This window comes from Ranitomeya variabilis, chromosome 2, assembly GCF_051348905.1.
Source record: "Ranitomeya variabilis isolate aRanVar5 chromosome 2, aRanVar5.hap1, whole genome shotgun sequence".
Lineage (NCBI taxonomy): Eukaryota > Metazoa > Chordata > Amphibia > Anura > Dendrobatidae > Ranitomeya > Ranitomeya variabilis.
The window spans coordinates 488,094,115-488,113,506 of record NC_135233.1 but is presented as its reverse complement, the minus strand read 5'-3'; the positions used below and the strand labels follow the sequence as shown (position 1 = coordinate 488,113,506).

At 45.1% G+C, this 19,392-nt stretch overlaps 1 protein-coding gene across 2 annotated transcripts in view; it reads left to right on the top strand.

Annotated features, from left to right (window-relative positions):
- The window catches only part of TNNT3 (troponin T3, fast skeletal type), a 60,209-nt gene that overhangs the window by 2,351 nt on the left and 38,466 nt on the right, over positions 1 to 19,392 (top strand). For both annotated transcript variants that reach the window (XM_077287877.1, XM_077287876.1), the window contains one exon: positions 205 to 218. In XM_077287877.1, the coding sequence (XP_077143992.1) occupies positions 205 to 218 (14 nt within the window). The remainder of the gene's footprint in view (positions 1 to 204; positions 219 to 19,392) is intronic.

Genomic DNA, 19,392 nt, shown 5'->3' with positions numbered 1-19,392 from the left:
CATAGAAAACTCAGAAATTAACCTATCTGCCATGAGCACTTAGGAGATTTAGTTCATATTTTGGGAATATATGTGTGATATAGATACAAAATTTCAAAACAAAGAAGAAAAGTTTCATTTTAAAACATATTTTTCTTCCTCTCTTTTTTTGTATCCTTTGTTCTCCTTCTCCTCGTCATCGGTCTCTTTTTCATCATCTATCAGTGAGCAGGTGGAGGGTGAGTAAAGCTCCAAACTCATTTACTTCATATATAATGTCCTTACTTTTTTTGCTGCAGCTAAGATGCATGATTACATTAATTACGGGGAGAATAAATAAGGGTTGGATGAGATCAGCAATCTGGTCTCCTTTTCAGTTAAATAGGAGATTATTAGTGATGAGCGAATGTGCCTGAATAAGGTGTTATCTCAGCATGCTCTAGTGCTAACCGTGCTCTAATACTATGTTCGAGTGCCCGCGGCTGCATGTCTTGCAGCTGTTCGACAGCAGCAACATATGCAGGGATTGTCTAACAAACTGGAAATCTCTGCATGTGTTGTGACTGTCGAACAGCCGTGAGACATGCAGGCGTAGGACTCGAACATATTATTCGAGCATGCCGAAGACACTCGGTTAGCACTAGAGCATGCTCAGATAACACCTTACTCCAGCACGTTCACTTATCACTAGATCTGCAGTCCCCGGCAGCGCGGCATAACAGAGCGGGGGTGTTCTGCTTAATACACTGATAATATCCAGCCACTGTCAGAGCTGATAACAGCAGAGGGGTATGGGTGTCGGACCCCCACCATTCTGATATCGATGTCTTATCTGAAAGGATAGGTCATCCATATCGCTGTAGTGGACAACCACTTTAACATTGCTTTATTTCAGACAATGCCATATATACACAAGTAGCAGAGCTGAATTTGTCAGTCGGCACAACAGAGGCCTCATTCAGGCGTCAGTCATTTTTCTCATACTCAAAAAACAGTATTTTGATCAGATTTTGATCAGTACCATTTTTTTTACCATCATTGTTTTATCTGAGTTTCATCAGTTTTTCTCGGATAAGAAACAAACAAAAAGAAGAGTTTCTCTTATCGTTTCCTATATAGTGGTCATAAAAAACGGTCGGAACACAGATGGGACCCGAGAGCTCATTGAAAAATCACGGCCCCATTCAGTGCTGTAAGTACGTGTGTTATTCATGAAAAGCGCAGATAGCGCTCGTATGCATAAAATGGCTATCTGAACGAGCCCTACGTGTGATAGTAAGTTACACCTATGGCATTATATTTCTGTAACGATCAATGACAAACACAACTCTGCTGCATCTGTATTTCTCACTCCTTTACTGAGATCTGTGTGATGTGAGTGCAAAGGATAACAATGCAAGTTGCTCTTTTGGGGCAAAACGGTCCCAAAGAAATCCACCCACAACTTAAAAAATAACGTTTAGGCAGAGATATAAAAATCACTCAGTTTCATCCAGAAAAGCGGACAGATTTTTTTCCTCACTTGTCATCTGTATGCAATCCGGTTTTTTTCTGCCCAGTAGTAGCCAATAATCATTTACAGGACCATTTATGTTACAGAATTGCAACGTACCGGTAAAAATCGAATATTACACTGTCTGATTTTTTTATCACACCCATAGACTTGAATGGGAGAGTCTCATCCAATTTCCGGTAGAAATTAGTGCATGCTGCCATTTTTTTTTTTCACATGCAGATTTGGTCCATTAAAAAATATTGCTCATCTGCACTGTCCCATTGATTCGACCGCTGTCGGATCGTACTCGGACCAAAAATACGATTATCGGCAGGAGCCCTAAGGCTTTGAAAACAAATTGGGGTCACGTTGCTTTTTTTTCTATCTGTGACAGAACCCGATCATGTCAGACATTTACATTAACAAAAGTGAGAATTACTGTCCAGCAAACGTTTCACCGATGAATCAGTGTCATCAGGGGGGCAATGGCCCCAAAAGGGCAACTGGTAATGAATAAATTGATGTTTGCACCCCACTTCGTACCGGTGTTTTGTGCATTAATTACAATTGTTTTTCTGCTACCCTTAATTCTAACAGCTGCTCCCTTTCTTATTTCCGCTCCTCTCAGATACCCAGACTGATCCCACCACTGACTAATGACTACTCATCCCTTTTCTTCTTATTTAATATGTCCACTTTTGATTTCCAACAATTAACAACTTTTTCTTTCTAGCGAGATCATCAGTATATTACGGTGTCCGCCGTCATTTAGATTTTAGCTGCGGCACATACAGCGATTTCATTGATCTGCTGTATAACGCACTAACAGGATCTCTACTGCCCCCTGCTGGCCTGTGTGTTAAATAACCATTATTAAACTCCATGCAGCCAAAGTCCTTTCTTGCCATGATATTACATAAACTAGAATTAAAAATATTCCATTTTTAACTGCTTTAAGAGGAATTAAGCTAGAAGTATTCGTTACTTATTGCCTAGGACGGTGGTGCTGTAGAGGTTAATAGATAAGTGCCAACTTCTTCTTCTAGGTGCAATGACCGCCATACTAAGCTCACAGTGATATGATCACATCTCGCTCTCAGGTGGAGTGACATCATCATGCACTGAGCTGTGATGTCACTCTGTAGGTGGTCGGGCGAAACGTTTACTTCCTCTTTGGCAGAGCTATTCTATGTTCCTGTTCTTTCTCGTGGTTGTGTTTCTTTTGTGTCGCTATATGTTTCTGTAGCCGAGGTGACATCTGTCAGTGCTGCTTACGTTGCATGTTTGTCCCTGTTTATATGATTTTTTTTATTTTTTTTATGTCCGCACACAAACAGAAGAATACGAAGAAGGTAAATGGGTGATCTCCTTCCCTTCACCTCCCTGGCCACTAAGCCCTAACGCTATAACTGATCCTATACAATGTCACTAATGTCACTTACCCCTTCACTTGAAACAACATGGCCGCCCGCCACCATTTACAATATATGAGGTTGATATTGTACAATGGCTCCGCAGTGAAAGAGACACACAACGCCGGTTATTTACCCAATTAACATATATAACCGGACACCCAATTTCAATGGCTTCTATCTGACACACAGATGTTAGTCGCTTTTATAAGCGTGCAGTGTATTTGACCTCCTAAAATCCTCAGTTCCACTCAAATGATATCATAATGACATTTATGGGTTTTCAGTTTTCACCAAATTATTTGTTGTGAGTCATCATCAGCTGATGACCTGATATAAGAAATAGAATACAGAATTATACTCCCAAATACGCTGCTAATACCATGTGATTCCCAGTGACATGGCATGGCACAGCTATTAATGTCTGCCCCATGGCTTTTTTGCCTTCCTCTGGATCAAAATGTTAGGCTATAGGTTGAACTCGATTGGCTTAAGTTTAGCGTAAACGTTAAAAAATATAAAACTACGGCTCAGACAGAAATTTTGGGATTTAAGCACTACTTGACTGATGCATGATATGTAGATTTCAAGATTATTGTTATTTAAAAAAGATCTGGCACTAGGTTAAAAATGGCCAGTTTTTGCTTTTACTCAATCCCCTCTGCTCCCCTGAGTAAATCGCATTTTATTTTTTTTTAAATCCGCCATACGGTTCCAAAGATATGTGCCTTTTTATTTAGTATGCATTATTATGGTCTTTTACGTTAAGATACGCCCCCACGGAACCTGATGAAACACGCCCCCACGGAACCCAATGAGCCACGGCTTCTTATAAAGACCATAAAAGTAAGCACTGAATAAAAAGGCCCGTATCTTTAAAATCGTATGGAGGATTTAAGAAAAAAGGCATAATAGGGGAGCAGCTGGTATAAATGAAAAGGAAAAACTGCCACTTTTGATCTTTTGACATATCCTCTTTCAAAGGGTAATCTGGTTTCGCTCATTTCCACATCAGGAGGTGAGCAGAATTCATTATACATGTCACATGGCAGGTATTGCAAACCGGTCCCCAAAATATCTAAACCTATTTTTGTTTACCATGACACCCAATCACAGAGCAGCTTTGATTTTCCGAGATCTATTTTCCCAAAAATGTAACCCGATTAGCTATGAGCGAATATACTCGTTACTAGTGTTGAGCGATACCGTCCGATACTTGAAAGTATCGGTATCGGAAAGTATCGGCCGATACCGGCAAAGTATCGGATCCAATCCGATACCGATACCCGATACCAATACAAGTCAATGGGACTCAGGTATCGGACGGTATTCCTGATGGTTCCCAGGGTCTGAAGGAGAGGAAACTCTCCTTCAGGCCCTGGGAACCATATAAATGTGTAAAAGAAAGAATTAAAATAAAAAATATCGCTATACTCACCTGTCCGACGCAGCCGGGACTTCAGCGAGGGAACCAGCAGCGTTGTTTGTTTAAAATTCGCGCTATTACTTGGTTACGTGAATTCCCGGCTTGTGATTGGTCAGGTCGGCCATGTTGCCGGGACGCGGACCAATCACAGCAAGCCGTGACGAAATTACATCACGGCTTGCTGTGATTGGTCCGCGTCCCGGCAATATGGCCGCCCTGACCAATCACAAGCCGTGACGTCACGGGAGGCTGGACACGCGCTTATTTTAAAATGGGCGCGTGTCCAGCCTCCCGTGACGTCACGGCTTGTGATTGGTTGCGCCGCGGTCAACCAATCACAAGCCGGGAGGCTGAACGCGCTCATTTTAAAATGGGCGCGTGTCCAGCCTCCCGTGACGTCACGGCTTGTGATTGGTTGCGCCGCGGTCAACCAATCACAAGCCGGGAGGCTGGACGCGCTCATTTTAAAATGGGCGCGTGTCCAGCCTCCCGTGACGTCACGGCTTGTGATTGGTCAGGGCGGCCATATTGCCGGGACGCGGACCAATCACAGCAAGCCGTGACGTAATTTCGTCACGGCTTGCTGTGATTGGTCCGCGTCCCGGCAACATGGCCGACCTGACCAATCACAAGCCGGGAATTCACGTAACCAAGTAATAGCGCGAATTTTAAACAAACAACGCTGCCGGTTCCCTCGCTGAAGTCCCGGCTGCGTCGGACAGGTGAGTATAGCGATATTTTTTATTTTAATTCTCTCTTTTACACATTTTAACATTAATGTTGTTGCGATACCCGATACCCGATACCACAAGAGTATCGGAATCCCGGTATCGGAATTCCGATACAGCAAGTATCGGCCGATACCCGATACTTGCAGCATCGGAATGCTCAACACTACTCGTTACTCGAGATTTCCCGAGCACGCTCGGGGGTCCTCCAAAGATTTTTAGTGCTAGGAAATTTAGTTTTTCTTGCCGCAGCTGAATGATTTACATCTGTTAGCCAGCATAAGTACATGTGGGGGTTCCCTGGTTGCTAGGGATTCCCCACATGTAATCAAGCAGGCTAGTAGCTGTAAATCATTCAGCTGCGGCGAAGAAAACTAAATCTCCAAGCACTAAAAAATACTGGGAGGACTCCCGAGCGTGCTCGAGAAATGTCGAGTAACGAGTATATTCGCTCATCACTAAACCCAATACCCGGTCAATACAATTCACTTCTCCATAGTTTATTAAATTGGTGGAGGTCTAGACTCTAGTGTCCTATCGGTCAACCCAATTACAGTACATGCCATAGGAAGAGGTAAGGAATATAAAATGCAGCACTTAACAGCATCCATTGATGTGTACATTATGGGTGCACTAGGTATCGGTCCCCCACCAATCTGTTACTGATGACCTCTCCTAAGTCATCAATATCAAAGTAGTGGATGGCCCCTTTAAAGATAAAACCCTTCTACTTATAAAAGCCTAAAGAGCATTATGACATCAGGAGCGATGGAGGATTAATACAGCATGAACATGTTTTATATCTATTGACACTTCTTATAACAAGAGATTTATAATGATCAGGTCCAATGTAAAAACTCCTGATTAGATGGCGTGCATGTCAGTGTATCCGTATGTGGCTACATGGAATCGTCGCTGTCCATTCCCAGGTATGGATGTGCTGGGGGAGAGAGCGTTCATGTTTCCCATTACTCGGTGTGTCGTGCGTTACGTTCCACATGGCTATAGTGTGTCCGTTCTGAGGTGCATTGCAGCTGTGACTTCTTCTGTGCTCCATAAGTCCTTGCCGCCTGTTAACGTGATTTGCTTTGTCTGTTTTCTCCTCTCCTTGCTCTTGCCACAATGTCATAATGTCTGGCAGAAGAAGCACAAGAAGGTATGTCTTAGTGTCCTGGACTCATTAATGTGTGGGGGAAATTTTCAAATTGAATCATGTTAAGTACATTAGAAGCAGAGCTATAGAGGGTGCAGATGTAGCAGTCACCCCTATGCCCTGGCGCAGAGGTAGTGGTCACCCTTATGCCCTGTCGCAGAGGTAGCGGTCTTCCCTATGCCCTGCTGCAGAGGTAGCAGTTACCCCTATGCCCTGGTGCAGAGGTAGCAGTGACCCCTATGCCCTGGTGCAGAGGTAGCTGTCAGCTTTATGCCCTAGTGCAGAGGTAGTGGTCCCCCTATTCCCTGGCGCAGAGGTAAAGGTCACCTCTATGCCCTGCTGCAGAGGTAGCGGTCCCCTCTATGCTCTGGTACAGAGGTAGCAGTCCCCTCTATGCCCTGGTGCAAAGGTAGCAGTCACCTCTATGCCCTGGTGCAGAGGTAGCGGTCAGCTTTATGCCCTGGTGCAGAGGTAGTTGCCACCCCTATGCCCTGCTGCAGAGGTAGCGGTCACCCTTATGCCATGACGCAGAGGTAGTGGTCACCTCTATGCTCTGGTGCAGAGGTAGTGGTCACCCCTATGCCCTGGCGCAGAGGTAGCGGTCACCTCTATGCTCTGGTGCAGAGGTAGCGGTCACCCCTATGTCCTGGTGCAGAGGTAGTGGTCACCTCTATGCTCTGGTGCAGAGGTAGCGGTTACCCCTATGCCCTGGTGCAGAGGTAGCTGTCACCCCTATGCCCTGGTGCAGAGGTAGCTGTCACCCCTATGCCCTGGTGCAGAGGTAGCGGTCACCCCTATGCCCTGGTGCAGAGGTAGCAGTCACCTCTATGCTCTGGTGCAGAGGTAGCGGTTACCCCTATGCCCTGGTGCAGAGGTAGCTGTCACCCCTATGCCCTGGTGCAGAGGTAGCGGTCACCCCTATGCCCTGGTGCAGAGGTAGCCGTCACCCCTATGCCCTGATGCAGAGGTAGCCCTCACCCCTATACCCTGGTGCAGAGGTAGCCGTCACCCCTGTGCCCTGGTACAGAGGTAGCGGTCACCTCTATGCCCTGCTGCAGAGGTAGTGGTCACCTCTATGCCCTGGTGCAGAAGTAGCCGTCACCTCTATGCCCTGGTGCAGAGGTAGCGGTCACCCCTATGCCCTGACGCAGAGGTAGTGATCACCTCTATGCTCTGGTGCAGAGGTAGCGGTCACCCCTATGCCCTGGTGCAGAGGTAGCTGTCAAGCCTATGCCCTGGCGCAGAGGTAGCGGTCACCCCTATGCCCTGGTGCAGAGGTAGCCGTCACCCCTATGCCCTGGTGCAGAGGTAGCCTTCACCCCTATACCCTGGTGCAGAGGTAGCCGTCACCCCTATGCCCTGGTACAGAGGTAGCGGTCACCTCTATGCTCTGGTGCAGAGGTAGTGGTCACCTCTATGCCCTGGTGCAGAAGTAGCCGTCACCTCTATGCCCTGGTGCAGAGGTAGCGGTCACCCCTATGCCCTGACGCAGAGGTAGTGATCACCTCTATGCTCTGGTGCAGAGGTAGCGGTCACCCCTATGCCCTGGTGCAGAGGTAGCTGTCAAGCCTATGCCCTGGTGCAGAGGTAGCGGTCAGCTTTATGCCCTGGTGCAGAGGTAGTGGTCACCCCTATGCCCTGGCGCAGAGGTAGCGGTCACCTCTATGTCCTGGTGCAGAGGTAGCAGTCCCCTCTATGCCCTGGTGCAGAGGTAGCGGTCACCCCTATGCCAAGCTGCAGAGGTAGCGGTCTTCCCTATGCCCTGGTGCAGAGGTAGTGGTCACACTTATGCCCTGGTGCAGAGGTAGTGGTCTTCCCTATGCCCTGGCTCAGAGGTAGTGTTCACCTCTATGCCCTGGTGTAATAGGTTGCGGTCACCTCTATGCCCTGGTGCCTAAGGGGTCCTAAAGGCTCTTGTGTTATATAAGAGGACACCAATGTTGTAAAGGTGAGGAGTTCTTGTCAGATTTTGGCATGTAGGCCCTGAAGCTTTAAAAATAACTTGTTACTTGCCATAAATGATTTTTTTCCTCTTGGTGTAAATGTTGCTGTTCTCCTAAATCTGGCATTATTTTTCTTTTGTTCTTGCTCCTCTCCATTTCTGAGTTATGGACCACCCTTCCTTGTAAAGAAATCTGGTCTTATTAAGGCTAGTTTCACACTAGCATTTACCTGATCTGCGGCAGGCTGCGGCTTCCTCCGTGAAGCCCCGCCCTCGGCTGCACCTCCGCTGCTAGCTCCGCCTACTTCTGCATGCGGCCCGCATGCGACCTCCGTACCTATCTTTAACATTAGGTACGCAGGTCATGCCGCTGTATGCCGATGCTGCCGCATGCGTCGTTTTGACGATGCGGCGACCAGCGTAGGACGCAGCCTGTAGCATTTTATCTTTTTCCGCATCGTCAAAACGACACATGCGGCAGCATCCGCATACAGCCGCATGACCTGCGTACCTAATGTTAAAGATAGGTACGGAGGTCGCATGCGGGCCGCATGCAGAAGTAGGCGGAGCTAGCGGCGGAGGTGCGGCCGAGGGCGGGGCTTCACGGAGGAAGTCCGCAGCCTGCCGCAGATCAGGTAAACGCTAGTGTGAAACTAGCCAAGTGTTAGTTAGTGACCATCAGTTTTCTCTTTGGGAGTATTTTGAGGATCACGCCATGTTGGCTAAGCAGACTAGATTTATATACAAGAGAAGCACAGGGATAAAATATAAATATTATATTACTTTCTCTCCTGTGACACCCCCACCCTTATCATGGGTGATTTTAACATCCCCATTGCTTCTCCCCTTTCCCCGTCTGCTTCTCACCTTTTATCTCTAACCTCCTCTTTCGGCCTCTCGCAGCATACTAACTCTCCAACGCATGAAGATCGAAACTCCCTTGACTTGGTCTTCTCACGGCTTTGCTCAGTGGATGATTTCACAAACTCCCCTCTCCTGCTCTCTGACCACAACTTTCTTTCATTCTCTATCAAGAACTGCCATCCCGCTCAGGTCACCCCCACTTTCCACACTTATAGAAACATACAGGCCATTAACACCCAGAAACTTATGAAGAACTTGCAGTCCTCATTGGCCCCAATCTCCTCCATCTCATGTCCTGATTCTGCTCTGAAGCATTACAATGAAACCCTGCAAAGTGCCCTGGATGAAGCTGCACCTCCTATACATAGAACAACTCGGCACAGACGGCGACAACCGTGGCACACGCTGCAAACACGTTTCCTGCAGCGGTGCTCCAGGTGCGCCGAACGTCTGTGGAGAAAATCTAATCTTCCCTGAAGATTTCATCCATTATAAGTTCATGCTAAAAACATACAACTCTGCCCTTCACCTCTCCAAACAAACCTATTTCAACACCCTCATCACCTCACTGTCCAATAACCCTAAACGTCTCTTCGACACTTTCCAGTCCCTACTCAACCCAAGAGACCAGGCCCCAACAACAGATCTCCGCGCTGACGATCTGGCCAATTACTTCAAAGAAAAAATTGACCACATTCGACAGGAAATCATCTCCCAATCTCTTCATACCAGGCACTGTCCTCCCTCCCCCACTGCATCTAGTTCAGTCTCTGACTTTGAACCAGTTACAGAAGAAGTAAGCAGGCTCCTTGCATCTTCTCGCCCGACCACTTGCACCAGTGACCCCATTCCGTCACATCTCCTCCAGTCCCTTTCCCCGGCTGTCACCTCTCACATAACAAAAATATTCAACCTTTCCCTCACTTCCGGTATATTTCCCTCCTCATTTAAGCATGCCATCATACATCCATTACTTAAAAAACCCTCCCTCGACCAAAACTGTGCCGCTAATTATAGACCTGTCTCTAATCTTCCCTTCATCTCTAAACTCCTCGAACGCCTGGTCCACTCCCGTCTTACCCGCTATCTCTCAGATAACTCTCTTCTCGACCCTCTTCAATCTGGCTTCCGCTCTTTACACTCTACTGAAACTGCCCTCACTAAAGTCTCTAATGATCTACTAACAGCTAAATCTAATGGTCACTACTCCATGCTAATTCTCTTGGATCTTTCCGCAGCATTTGAGACTGTGGATCATCAGCTCCTCCTCACTATGCTCCGCTCCATCGGCATCAAGGACACCGTTCTCTCTTGGTTCTCCTCCTATCTCTCTGACCGATCCTTCACTGTATGTTTTGCTGGTTCCTCCTCCTCTCCCCTTCCCCTTACTGTTGGGGTTCCTCAAGGATCAGTCCTAGGCCCCCTCCTCTTCTCTTTGTATACTGCCCCTATTGGACAAACAATCAGTAGATTTGGTTTCCAGTACCATCTCTATGCTGATGACACCCAATTATACACCTCTTCTCCTGCTTTCACGCCGACCTTCTTAGAAAACACCAGTGATTGTCTTACCGCTGTCTCAAACATCATGTCCTCCCTCTATCTGAAACTGAACCTGTCAAAAACTGAACTCCTTGTGTTCTCTCCCTCTACTAACCTACCTTTGCCTGACATTGCCATCTCCGTGTGCGGTTCCACCATTACTCCCAAGCAACATGCCCGCTGCCTTGGGGTCATCCTTGATTCCGAGCTTTCATTCACCCCCCCACATCCGATCACTGGCTCGCTCTTCTTATCTGCATCTCAAAAATATTTCTAGAATTCGCCCTTTTCTTACTTTCGACTCTGCAAAAACTCTTACTGTCTCACTTATTCATTCTCGTCTGGACTATTGTAACTCTCTACTATCGGCCTCCCTCTTACCAAACTCTCCCCTCTCCAATCTGTCCTGAATGCTGCTGCCAGGATCATATTCCTCACCAACCGTTACACCGATGCCTCTACCTTGTGCCAGTCATTACACTGGCTACCCATCCACTCCAGAATCCAGTACAAAACTACTACCCTCATCCACAAAGCACTCCATGGCTCAGCACCACCCTACATCTCCTCTCTGGTCGCAGTCTACCACCCTACCCGTGCCCTCCGCTCCGCTAATGACCTCAGGTTAGCATCCTCAATAATCAGAACCTCCCACTCCCGTCTCCAAGACTTTACACGTGCTGCGCCGATTCTTTGGAATGCACTACCTAGGTTAATACGATTAATCCCCAATCCCCACAGTTTTAAGCGTGCCCTAAAAACTCATTTGTTCAGACTGGCCTACCGCCTCAATGCATTAACCTAACTATCCCTGTGTGGCCTAATAATAATAAAAAAAAAACAAAAAAAAAACATAATCAGGTTCCTCGCATCATGTTCTCATACACTTTATGCAGTCAATAGCCCTCTGTGTCTGTACTGCTACATACTTAGGCTGTTAATTGGTTCATGCAGCATTACATGAACACCCGAGCCTTACACTATGGCTGGTCCAAATAACTAAAGCAACTGTTACCACCCACCTCTCGTGTCTCCCCTTTTCCTCATAGTTTGTAAGCTTGCGAGCAGGGCCCTCATTCCTCCTGGTTTCTGTTTTGAACTGTGATTTCTGTTATGCTGTAATGTCTACTGTCTGTACAAGTCCCCTCTATAAGTTGTAAAGCGCTGCGGAATATGTTGGCGCTATATAAATAAAATTATTATTATTATTATTATCAGATTTAGGAGAACAGCAGCATTTACACCAAGTAAGAAAAATAAAATTCATATTTAGAACAAGTGACATGCCGAATCCTTATTAGGGTACACATCTGCTTACTACTTACAATGGCGTTTCCCTTTGAAATAAACAGGGAAAGGTGCAAAAGTCTAATGGAGTTTATGAGTTTGGAAGAAGGAGTTTCTGCCAGAAAACAGCACCACCTTTGTCAATGTCTGGTATTGCATTTAAAGGGGATCTCCAAAAATGTAATAAAATAGCCTCCGTTACATAATTCAAATAGCAGCCCATCCTAGTCACATGTCAGGACAGGCTGCAGTTTGAAGAAACACTGCTCCCTAGACCTGTGTCTCCACTGACAGAGGAGCTCATTATAAGCACACAAACCAGTGAGCTGCTAGAGAAGGTCTGTAAGAGGAGAAGAAATACATTTTCTCCTTAGCTAACTGAGCACATGGTTTTTTTTCCCTCTTGTATCAGTCCTCCATGAGATTAATTTCTTCACTCGCCACAGCCCTTCTCTGCCAGCTCACAGAACGATGTGCTTACAAGACAGCTCCTTTGTCAGTTGAGACACAGTTCCCGGGAGCTGTGTTTCTTCAGTGAATTTGAATTGCGAAATGGGGCGATTTTATTATACACCCCGGGAACCGCTTCAAGTGAATGAGGCAGAATTGTAATAGCAAACACAATCATATTAAGAATGAATAAGAATGGAGCCATTTCTGGAAAAAAAAACAGTTTTTTCAAATATCATACTTTTTCTGTTAATCTTAAGTCTTGAAAAGGAGGCTCAAAGTGCTCAGTATCACAATGCATATTGAATAATGACTAGATTGTTAGACAGATCACGTGGACAGGTCACTGTGTGCTCTGCGGCAGAGCTCTGCATCCCCCCGTGTTATATAATGTTGCAGCTTAATGTCCTGATGGCTCATTTGTCTTTTTTCCCTTTGTCTTTTATCCCTCTCTTCTTAATGAAACAATTGAAGAACCCCAAGAAGGTATGTGATCTGTTCAGCATTCCCACCTACAAATAGGAGGTGACCCCCAGAGCCCATTTTTTTCATATCTCCAAATCAGTATCTGTAAACTCATCTGTAAATCATGCGAATTCTGGATTTGGACAGATGTTTATCTCAATGCAGTCAGGTGGCTGCCACCAGTGGTCCTAGATAATTAGCGCTCAGGGATGGGACGTGCTTGCTGGTATCTGTGCTGCATGAGGCACGCTGTGACCTGGAGATCATGTGGTGATATGATGTCTGCATCTTGGAGCCAGTGCTCTCTTGTCAAAATACGAGATCTGATGATGAGTATGGCTTGGTGATTGTTCCGATTAATAATAGGAACAAAGACCGTGCCGCCTTTTAGCCTTATTCAGGTGGGCACATCAACTAGACACCCCCCTCCCCCCTTCTATAGCCTCTACTGTGCCAGACTTACACCCCTATGGCACTCTAAATCTGTCTCAGTGGAACCGAGGAGAGGGGTGATCTGATCTAGGCATACAGACTGGACAGTAAGGGGTCTTCTTACCATGTAGAGTATGTTCATATTACTAGGATATGCCATCACTTTGTGATCGATAGAGGTCCAACCTCTTAGACCCTCACCGATCCTGAGATTGAAGGAGGTGCAGCACTGTGTCCCCTTCGCGATTTTTCTCACCGCCCACCGGTTCAGCAGAACGCTCTTCCAGAAAATGATACCAGCTGTGTTTCCTAGCACAGCAAGGTGGTCCTGACCACCAACATGCAGGAAAAATTAAAATGCATTACTCCGGTACTGGGCAACCTTTTTTCCTCAAGACCACTGGGGGTCTGATATCTGTTGGATCCCCACAGATCATAAATTGATGACCTATGCTAACAATATCCATCACTTTACCATGGAAAAACCTCTTAAAAGGTAATCTGTCAGAAGGTTTTTGCCACCTAATCTGAGAGCTGCTTAAAGTAGAGACAGAGACCTTCATGTCTGCGATGTGTCACTTATTGGGCTGCTTGCTGTAGTTTTGATAATCACAGTTTTATCAGCAGGAGATTATCACTAGAGGATTAGTAAACCTGCTGCCATGTATTCCTTCACATTTATTAGCTCTGTATAACCCCGCCCACACCACTGATTGGCAGCTTGTGCACAGTGTACAGAAATCTGCCAATCAGTGGAGGGGGTGGGGTTATACAGAGCTCAGCATTCACGGAACTGGCAAATCTTCAGAAAACAAAACAGCGATTTTAATGGAAACTGCAGTAAGCAGCCCAGTAAGTGATACATCGCTGGAACCAGAGTCTCTGACTCTACATCATGCTGCTCTCAGATAGGGTAGCAAAATCCTTTTGACAGAATCCCTTTGAAACACCTAAGTCTATGTCAATAATGCCTGACGGCACATTCACACATGCCTCTTTTTGCAGTATGTTTTTTTTTTAATTAATCATGATGGATCTCTGAATGAATTTTAGTTGGCACTATTTTTTTAATCATTCAGATAAATAAACTGATTTTTAGGATGAGATATTGAGCAAAGATAAATACTGCAAATAAATGTAAGTGTGAAACCAGCTAGTGACTTAAGCATGGAAATCTAAAAATTGCCGCTCAATCAATGCACTTTCTTTTTCTTTTTTCTTTTTTTTTTACAACAGCAATGATGATCTGCTTTTTCTTATAATGCTACCTATTATTATGCATTGGCTTTTATTTTGCACTTTCTTCTTTCTTCTACCTTGCCTTGCTTTCTAACCTTTGACTACCTGTACCCCCAAATCTTGGCTTTTGCATTACTGCTTGAACTATGTTGCCTTGCCACTTAAGAAGAAGAACCTGAAGTTGAGGAGATAGCCGTTCAAGAAGAGGAAAGTTATCAGGTGGCTGAGGAGGAAGGTAAGAAGAACCATTAACTGACCTTCCTCGATATTTCACCTACGGCCTCCAACAAGGTCTCTTTAAAACGAGTCGGTATCACTGCTTCCTACTGATCTAGGGATTCAGAATTCAGGAATGGTTGGTAATCAGTGCATATTGATATGTAATGTCTGCCTACGCCTGTGTCAATGTCGATTTTGCATGGCAACTGCCTATGTCAGCAATGCTGAGAAGTTACGTTGAAGTTTAGCAAAGTCCTCACCTAATTTTTGAGAAAAGTTTTTGCACTTCACGGTAAAGAACACCAAACACCCTGCCAGAAAAAGTGTGATCCGGTCAGAAGTTCTGTGCATGAGAAGCCTGATGGTCTGCAATAAATATCCGACTGGTTAATAAGTTGCTTTTTCACGTAGGAGAACAGGAGATACGCGAGCTAACCATTTCTTTTCACTTACAGAACACGGAGAAGAATACGATGGTATTTTATTTATTTCCACTTTTTTTTTCCATTTCTTCCCAACGGATGTAAAGCCTCTCCCCATTTTCTATATGTTTGCAGGCTGGGTCAAGACTGTTGGTCAGTGGTAGGCAATCATAGTATTTCAGGGGCTTCAGGAATAAGCATGGTTCCTACCATCAGTGTCCATAAAGCCAGACTTAAAGGAGTTGTCTCAAGTGCTTAAATGGGTAAAACTGCAATGTACTCGTAAAAAACATACAACTTTGCAATTTTCATCTTATAAAAAATCCTGTCCATTCTGAAGAATGGAGGAATTTTTACGTGTATACTGCATAGCTCATTACCTTAGTTACCATCCACTTGATGGTCTCAGAGTGGCCAGTTTCCTACTGAAGGTAAGGAGCTTGCAGCACTACAGGCTGTATGCTTTAGAGCCTGTTTGCCCCACACTGAAGCTGGCCAGACCAATAGTTCCAACCTGCTTCAGTCCTCCTGTGCTTCTCTCATGCTGCAGAGGTAACGTTACCTCTGCTAGCAGCCTTGGAGAGCGTTAAAGGTCAATCTTCAGCAGGACATCGCCTTAAGGCAAACAGGAAGCTGGTAACCAGGAGAGGGACACTCCTGAAGATCCAACCTCTTCAATTTCTTCTATAGAATATATTCAATTAGACATGAATATTATAGACTAAATTAGATATGAATACAGAAGGGTTTATGGAGATCTAGTGTTGCCTACCTCTGCCATGAAGCTGGAACAGACATACTACTCGGTCACTTCAAATTTATTCTTAGGAAAGGATTTGAAACATGTGGACCCAATGATACAACTGAAAGCCCACTGTCACTATCTGCTGTATACTTTATGCCTGGTATCTAGCTGAAAAGGACACGAGAGATAAGGATTGATGGGATACCCTGTCAGTCAGCTTCTTCCAGACACTTATCATTACTCAGAAGAAGCCTGGGTATCCTGATTGGGTGAGAGAATCTTCTTATAGGGTCCTCCCCCCAATGCTCCTCCTTCAAGTCCTTTTCAGATAAATGCCAGGCACAGTTTACAGCCCCATATGACTGTGGCATTTCAAGATTGTATCAGGTGATGTGACCATATTTAAATCTTTATAAGCAACTTCACAAATATTAAACCATATTCACTAACACAATTCTGTGTCTGTTCCAGAAGGTTTGACTCATCCTGGTTTTAATTTTTGACCTCCCTCTCTTTATTAACTAAACATATTTTCCCCCTTTCGTTTGAATTTGATGGATAGATCTGCAGATGTAGCATGGTTTCTTCTTCCCTCTACTTCCAACAGCCTAATCTCCTGTGTTTTCTGGACATGAAGCCCATGTGTTCCCTCTTGTTGGCATAAAGTCTCTCCTCCATTTTCCATATCTTCTCTTTCTTACCTTCTATCTTTCCCTCTCTGCCTGTCTCCCTATTTCTACCTTGAACATGGAAAATATAAAACTTATATTGAACAAAAAAAACCCCAACCTATTGATATTCCCCAAAGGTGTACCTTTTGACTACTTTTCCAAGAAAATGCAATATTAGCCTCGTATCTGTGCAAGCTCCTATCTCCGATCCATTGGTGCAAAGAAACCTAATCTAGCCATCCTCTTGCAGAGCTTTCTTTCCCCTTGTGCACTGCTCCGATTGTCTAAGTGATGCCACCTAAGTGTCCGGCTTCAGGCTGGCTTGTCTCGTAGTGCTAGTATACTGCAATTTGTTACCAAAATTTGCCACTTATTTATTGGACCGAAACTTTAGTTTTTACATTCAAACGGTATGTAGAAAACAAATGTGTTTAATATGTAAAAACCGCGCTGCGAAAAAAAAGTGGCAATGCCATGTGGTTTGGCTGCGCAGCACAATATGGTGAGTATAGACGTGAGCGCGTTCCGACCTCTGAACTGTATGAAGCTGTGAGATAGCACCACTTGAAGTCTGTCTATATGCCTCCAATTTACATACAGTAAGTATTTTCTTATTTAAGCACTTTACATCTATTGACTTGCAAGTCTACTCTTGGATGCATTTGCATGCAGCTCTTTATTGCTGTCATCCATCTTCTTCCTATGAGAGTTTCCATTTTCCATCTTCTTGCACCATTATGCTCTAATCTGTATACGGATCCAATCCCTTCTGTTATAGCTGCATGCAGCTCCTCTCTCCTATTCATCTACATTTCGACTCACTAATCCATCATCATGAACCTTTCTTATCTGTATATGACTCCTCTTTCCCATCTACATGTCCTCTGCTGTATATCTCTACCATTCTAATTTCCTGGGTGGAGGTGCTCCATTCCATCTAGCTGAACAAATTTCTACTTATTCACTTTCTGCTTCCTCATCTGTCTTTATTTCCTATCACTTTATTGTCGGTATACAAAGAGCCGTCCTCTCCTATCTGCTTTCATTTCAATTATTTCTACCTGCAGCTTATCTTTGCTATGAATCTACTTGGAGAATTTTCCTATCAATTTCTGGATCTTTCCAGTCTCCCACCTGTCTATAGATCCATTCTTCCTTCCCATTCTATTTGGATACATCATAATGATATGCTTTCTTATCTAGCAGCCTGCAGGCAGTAGCTCCACATTCTAGCTGCGTATAGCTCCATTCTGCAATGTATCTGCATTTAAAGCTCAGCTACTATCAATCTACTCATAGCTCCATTCTCCTACCTGTCTACCTGTAGCTCCACTTTGCTATTGGGCTGTTTATAGCTCCACTCTCCAGTCTATCTGTGTGCAAATGCATTGTACTATTTATCTGCCTGCAGATCCACTCTAGATTCTTTTTGGCTATAACTTCATTTTCCAATCTATATGCATGTAAGTCCATTCTTCATTTATCTGCCTGTAGATCAACTCTACAATCCTTCTGCCTGTAGCTTCTCTCTACAATCATTCTGCCTGTAGCTCCTCTCTACAATCCTTCTGCCTGTAGCTCCTTTCTACAATCCTTCTGCCTGTAGCTCCTCTCCACAATCATTCTGCCTGTAGCTCCTCTCCACAATCATTCTGCCTGTAGCTCCTCTCTACAATAATTCTGCCTGTAGCTCCTCTCTACAATAATTTTGCCTGTAGCTCCTCTCTACAATCATTCTGCCTGTAGCTCCTCTCTACAATCCTTCTGCCTGTAGCTCCTCTCTACAATCCTTCTGCCTGTAGCTCCTCTCTACAATCTTTCTGCCTGTAGCTCCTCTCTACAATCCTTCTGCCTGTAGCTCCTCTCTACAATCCTTCTGCCTGTAGCTCCTCTCTACAATCCTTCTGCCTGTAGCTCCTCTCCATAATCATTCTGCCTGTAGCTCCTCTCTACAATCATTCTGCCTGTAGCTCCTCTCTACAATGCTTCTGCCTGTAGCTCCTCTCTACAATCCTTCTGCCTGTAGCTCCTCTCCATAATCATTCTGCCTGTAGCTCTTCTCTACAATCCTTCTGCCTGTAGCTCCTCTATACAATCCTTCTGCCTGTAGCTCCTCTCTACAATCCTTCTGCCTGTAGCTCCTCTCCACAATCCTTCTGCCTGTAGCTCCTCTGCACAATCATTCTGCCTGTAGCTCCTCTCTACAATCCTTCTGCCTGTAGCTCCTCTCCATAATCATTCTGCCTGTAGCTCCTCTCTACAATCCTTCTGCCTGTAGCTCCTCTCTACAATCCTTCTGCCTGTAGCTCCTCTCTACAATCCTTCTGCCTGTAGCTCCTCTCCACAATCCTTCTGCCTGTAGCTCCTCTCCACAATCATTCTGCCTGTAGCTCCTCTCTACAATCCTTCTGCCTGTAGCTCCTCTCCATAATCATTCTGCCTGTAGCTCCTCTCTACAATCCTTCTGCCTGTAGCTCCTCTCTACAATCATTCTGCCTGTAGCTCCTCTCCACAATCATTCTGCCTGTAGCTCCTCTCTACAATACTTCTGCCTGTAGCTCCTCTCTACAATCATTGTGCCTGTAGCTCCTCTACAATCCTTCTGCCTGTAGCTCCTCTCTACAATCCTTCTGCCTGTAACTCCTCTCTACAATCATTCTGCCTGTAGCTCCTCTCTACAATCATTCTGCCTGTAGCTCCTCTCTACAATCCTTCTGCCTGTAGCTCCTCTCTACAATCCTTCTGCCTGTAACTCCTCTCTACAATCATTCTGCCTGTAGCTCCTCTCTACAATCCTTCTGCCTGTAACTCTTCTCTACAATCCTTCTGCCTGTAGCTCCTCTCTACAATCCTTCTGCCTCTAGCTCCTCTCTACAATCATTCTGCATGTAACTCCTCTCTACAATCCTTCTGTCTGTAGC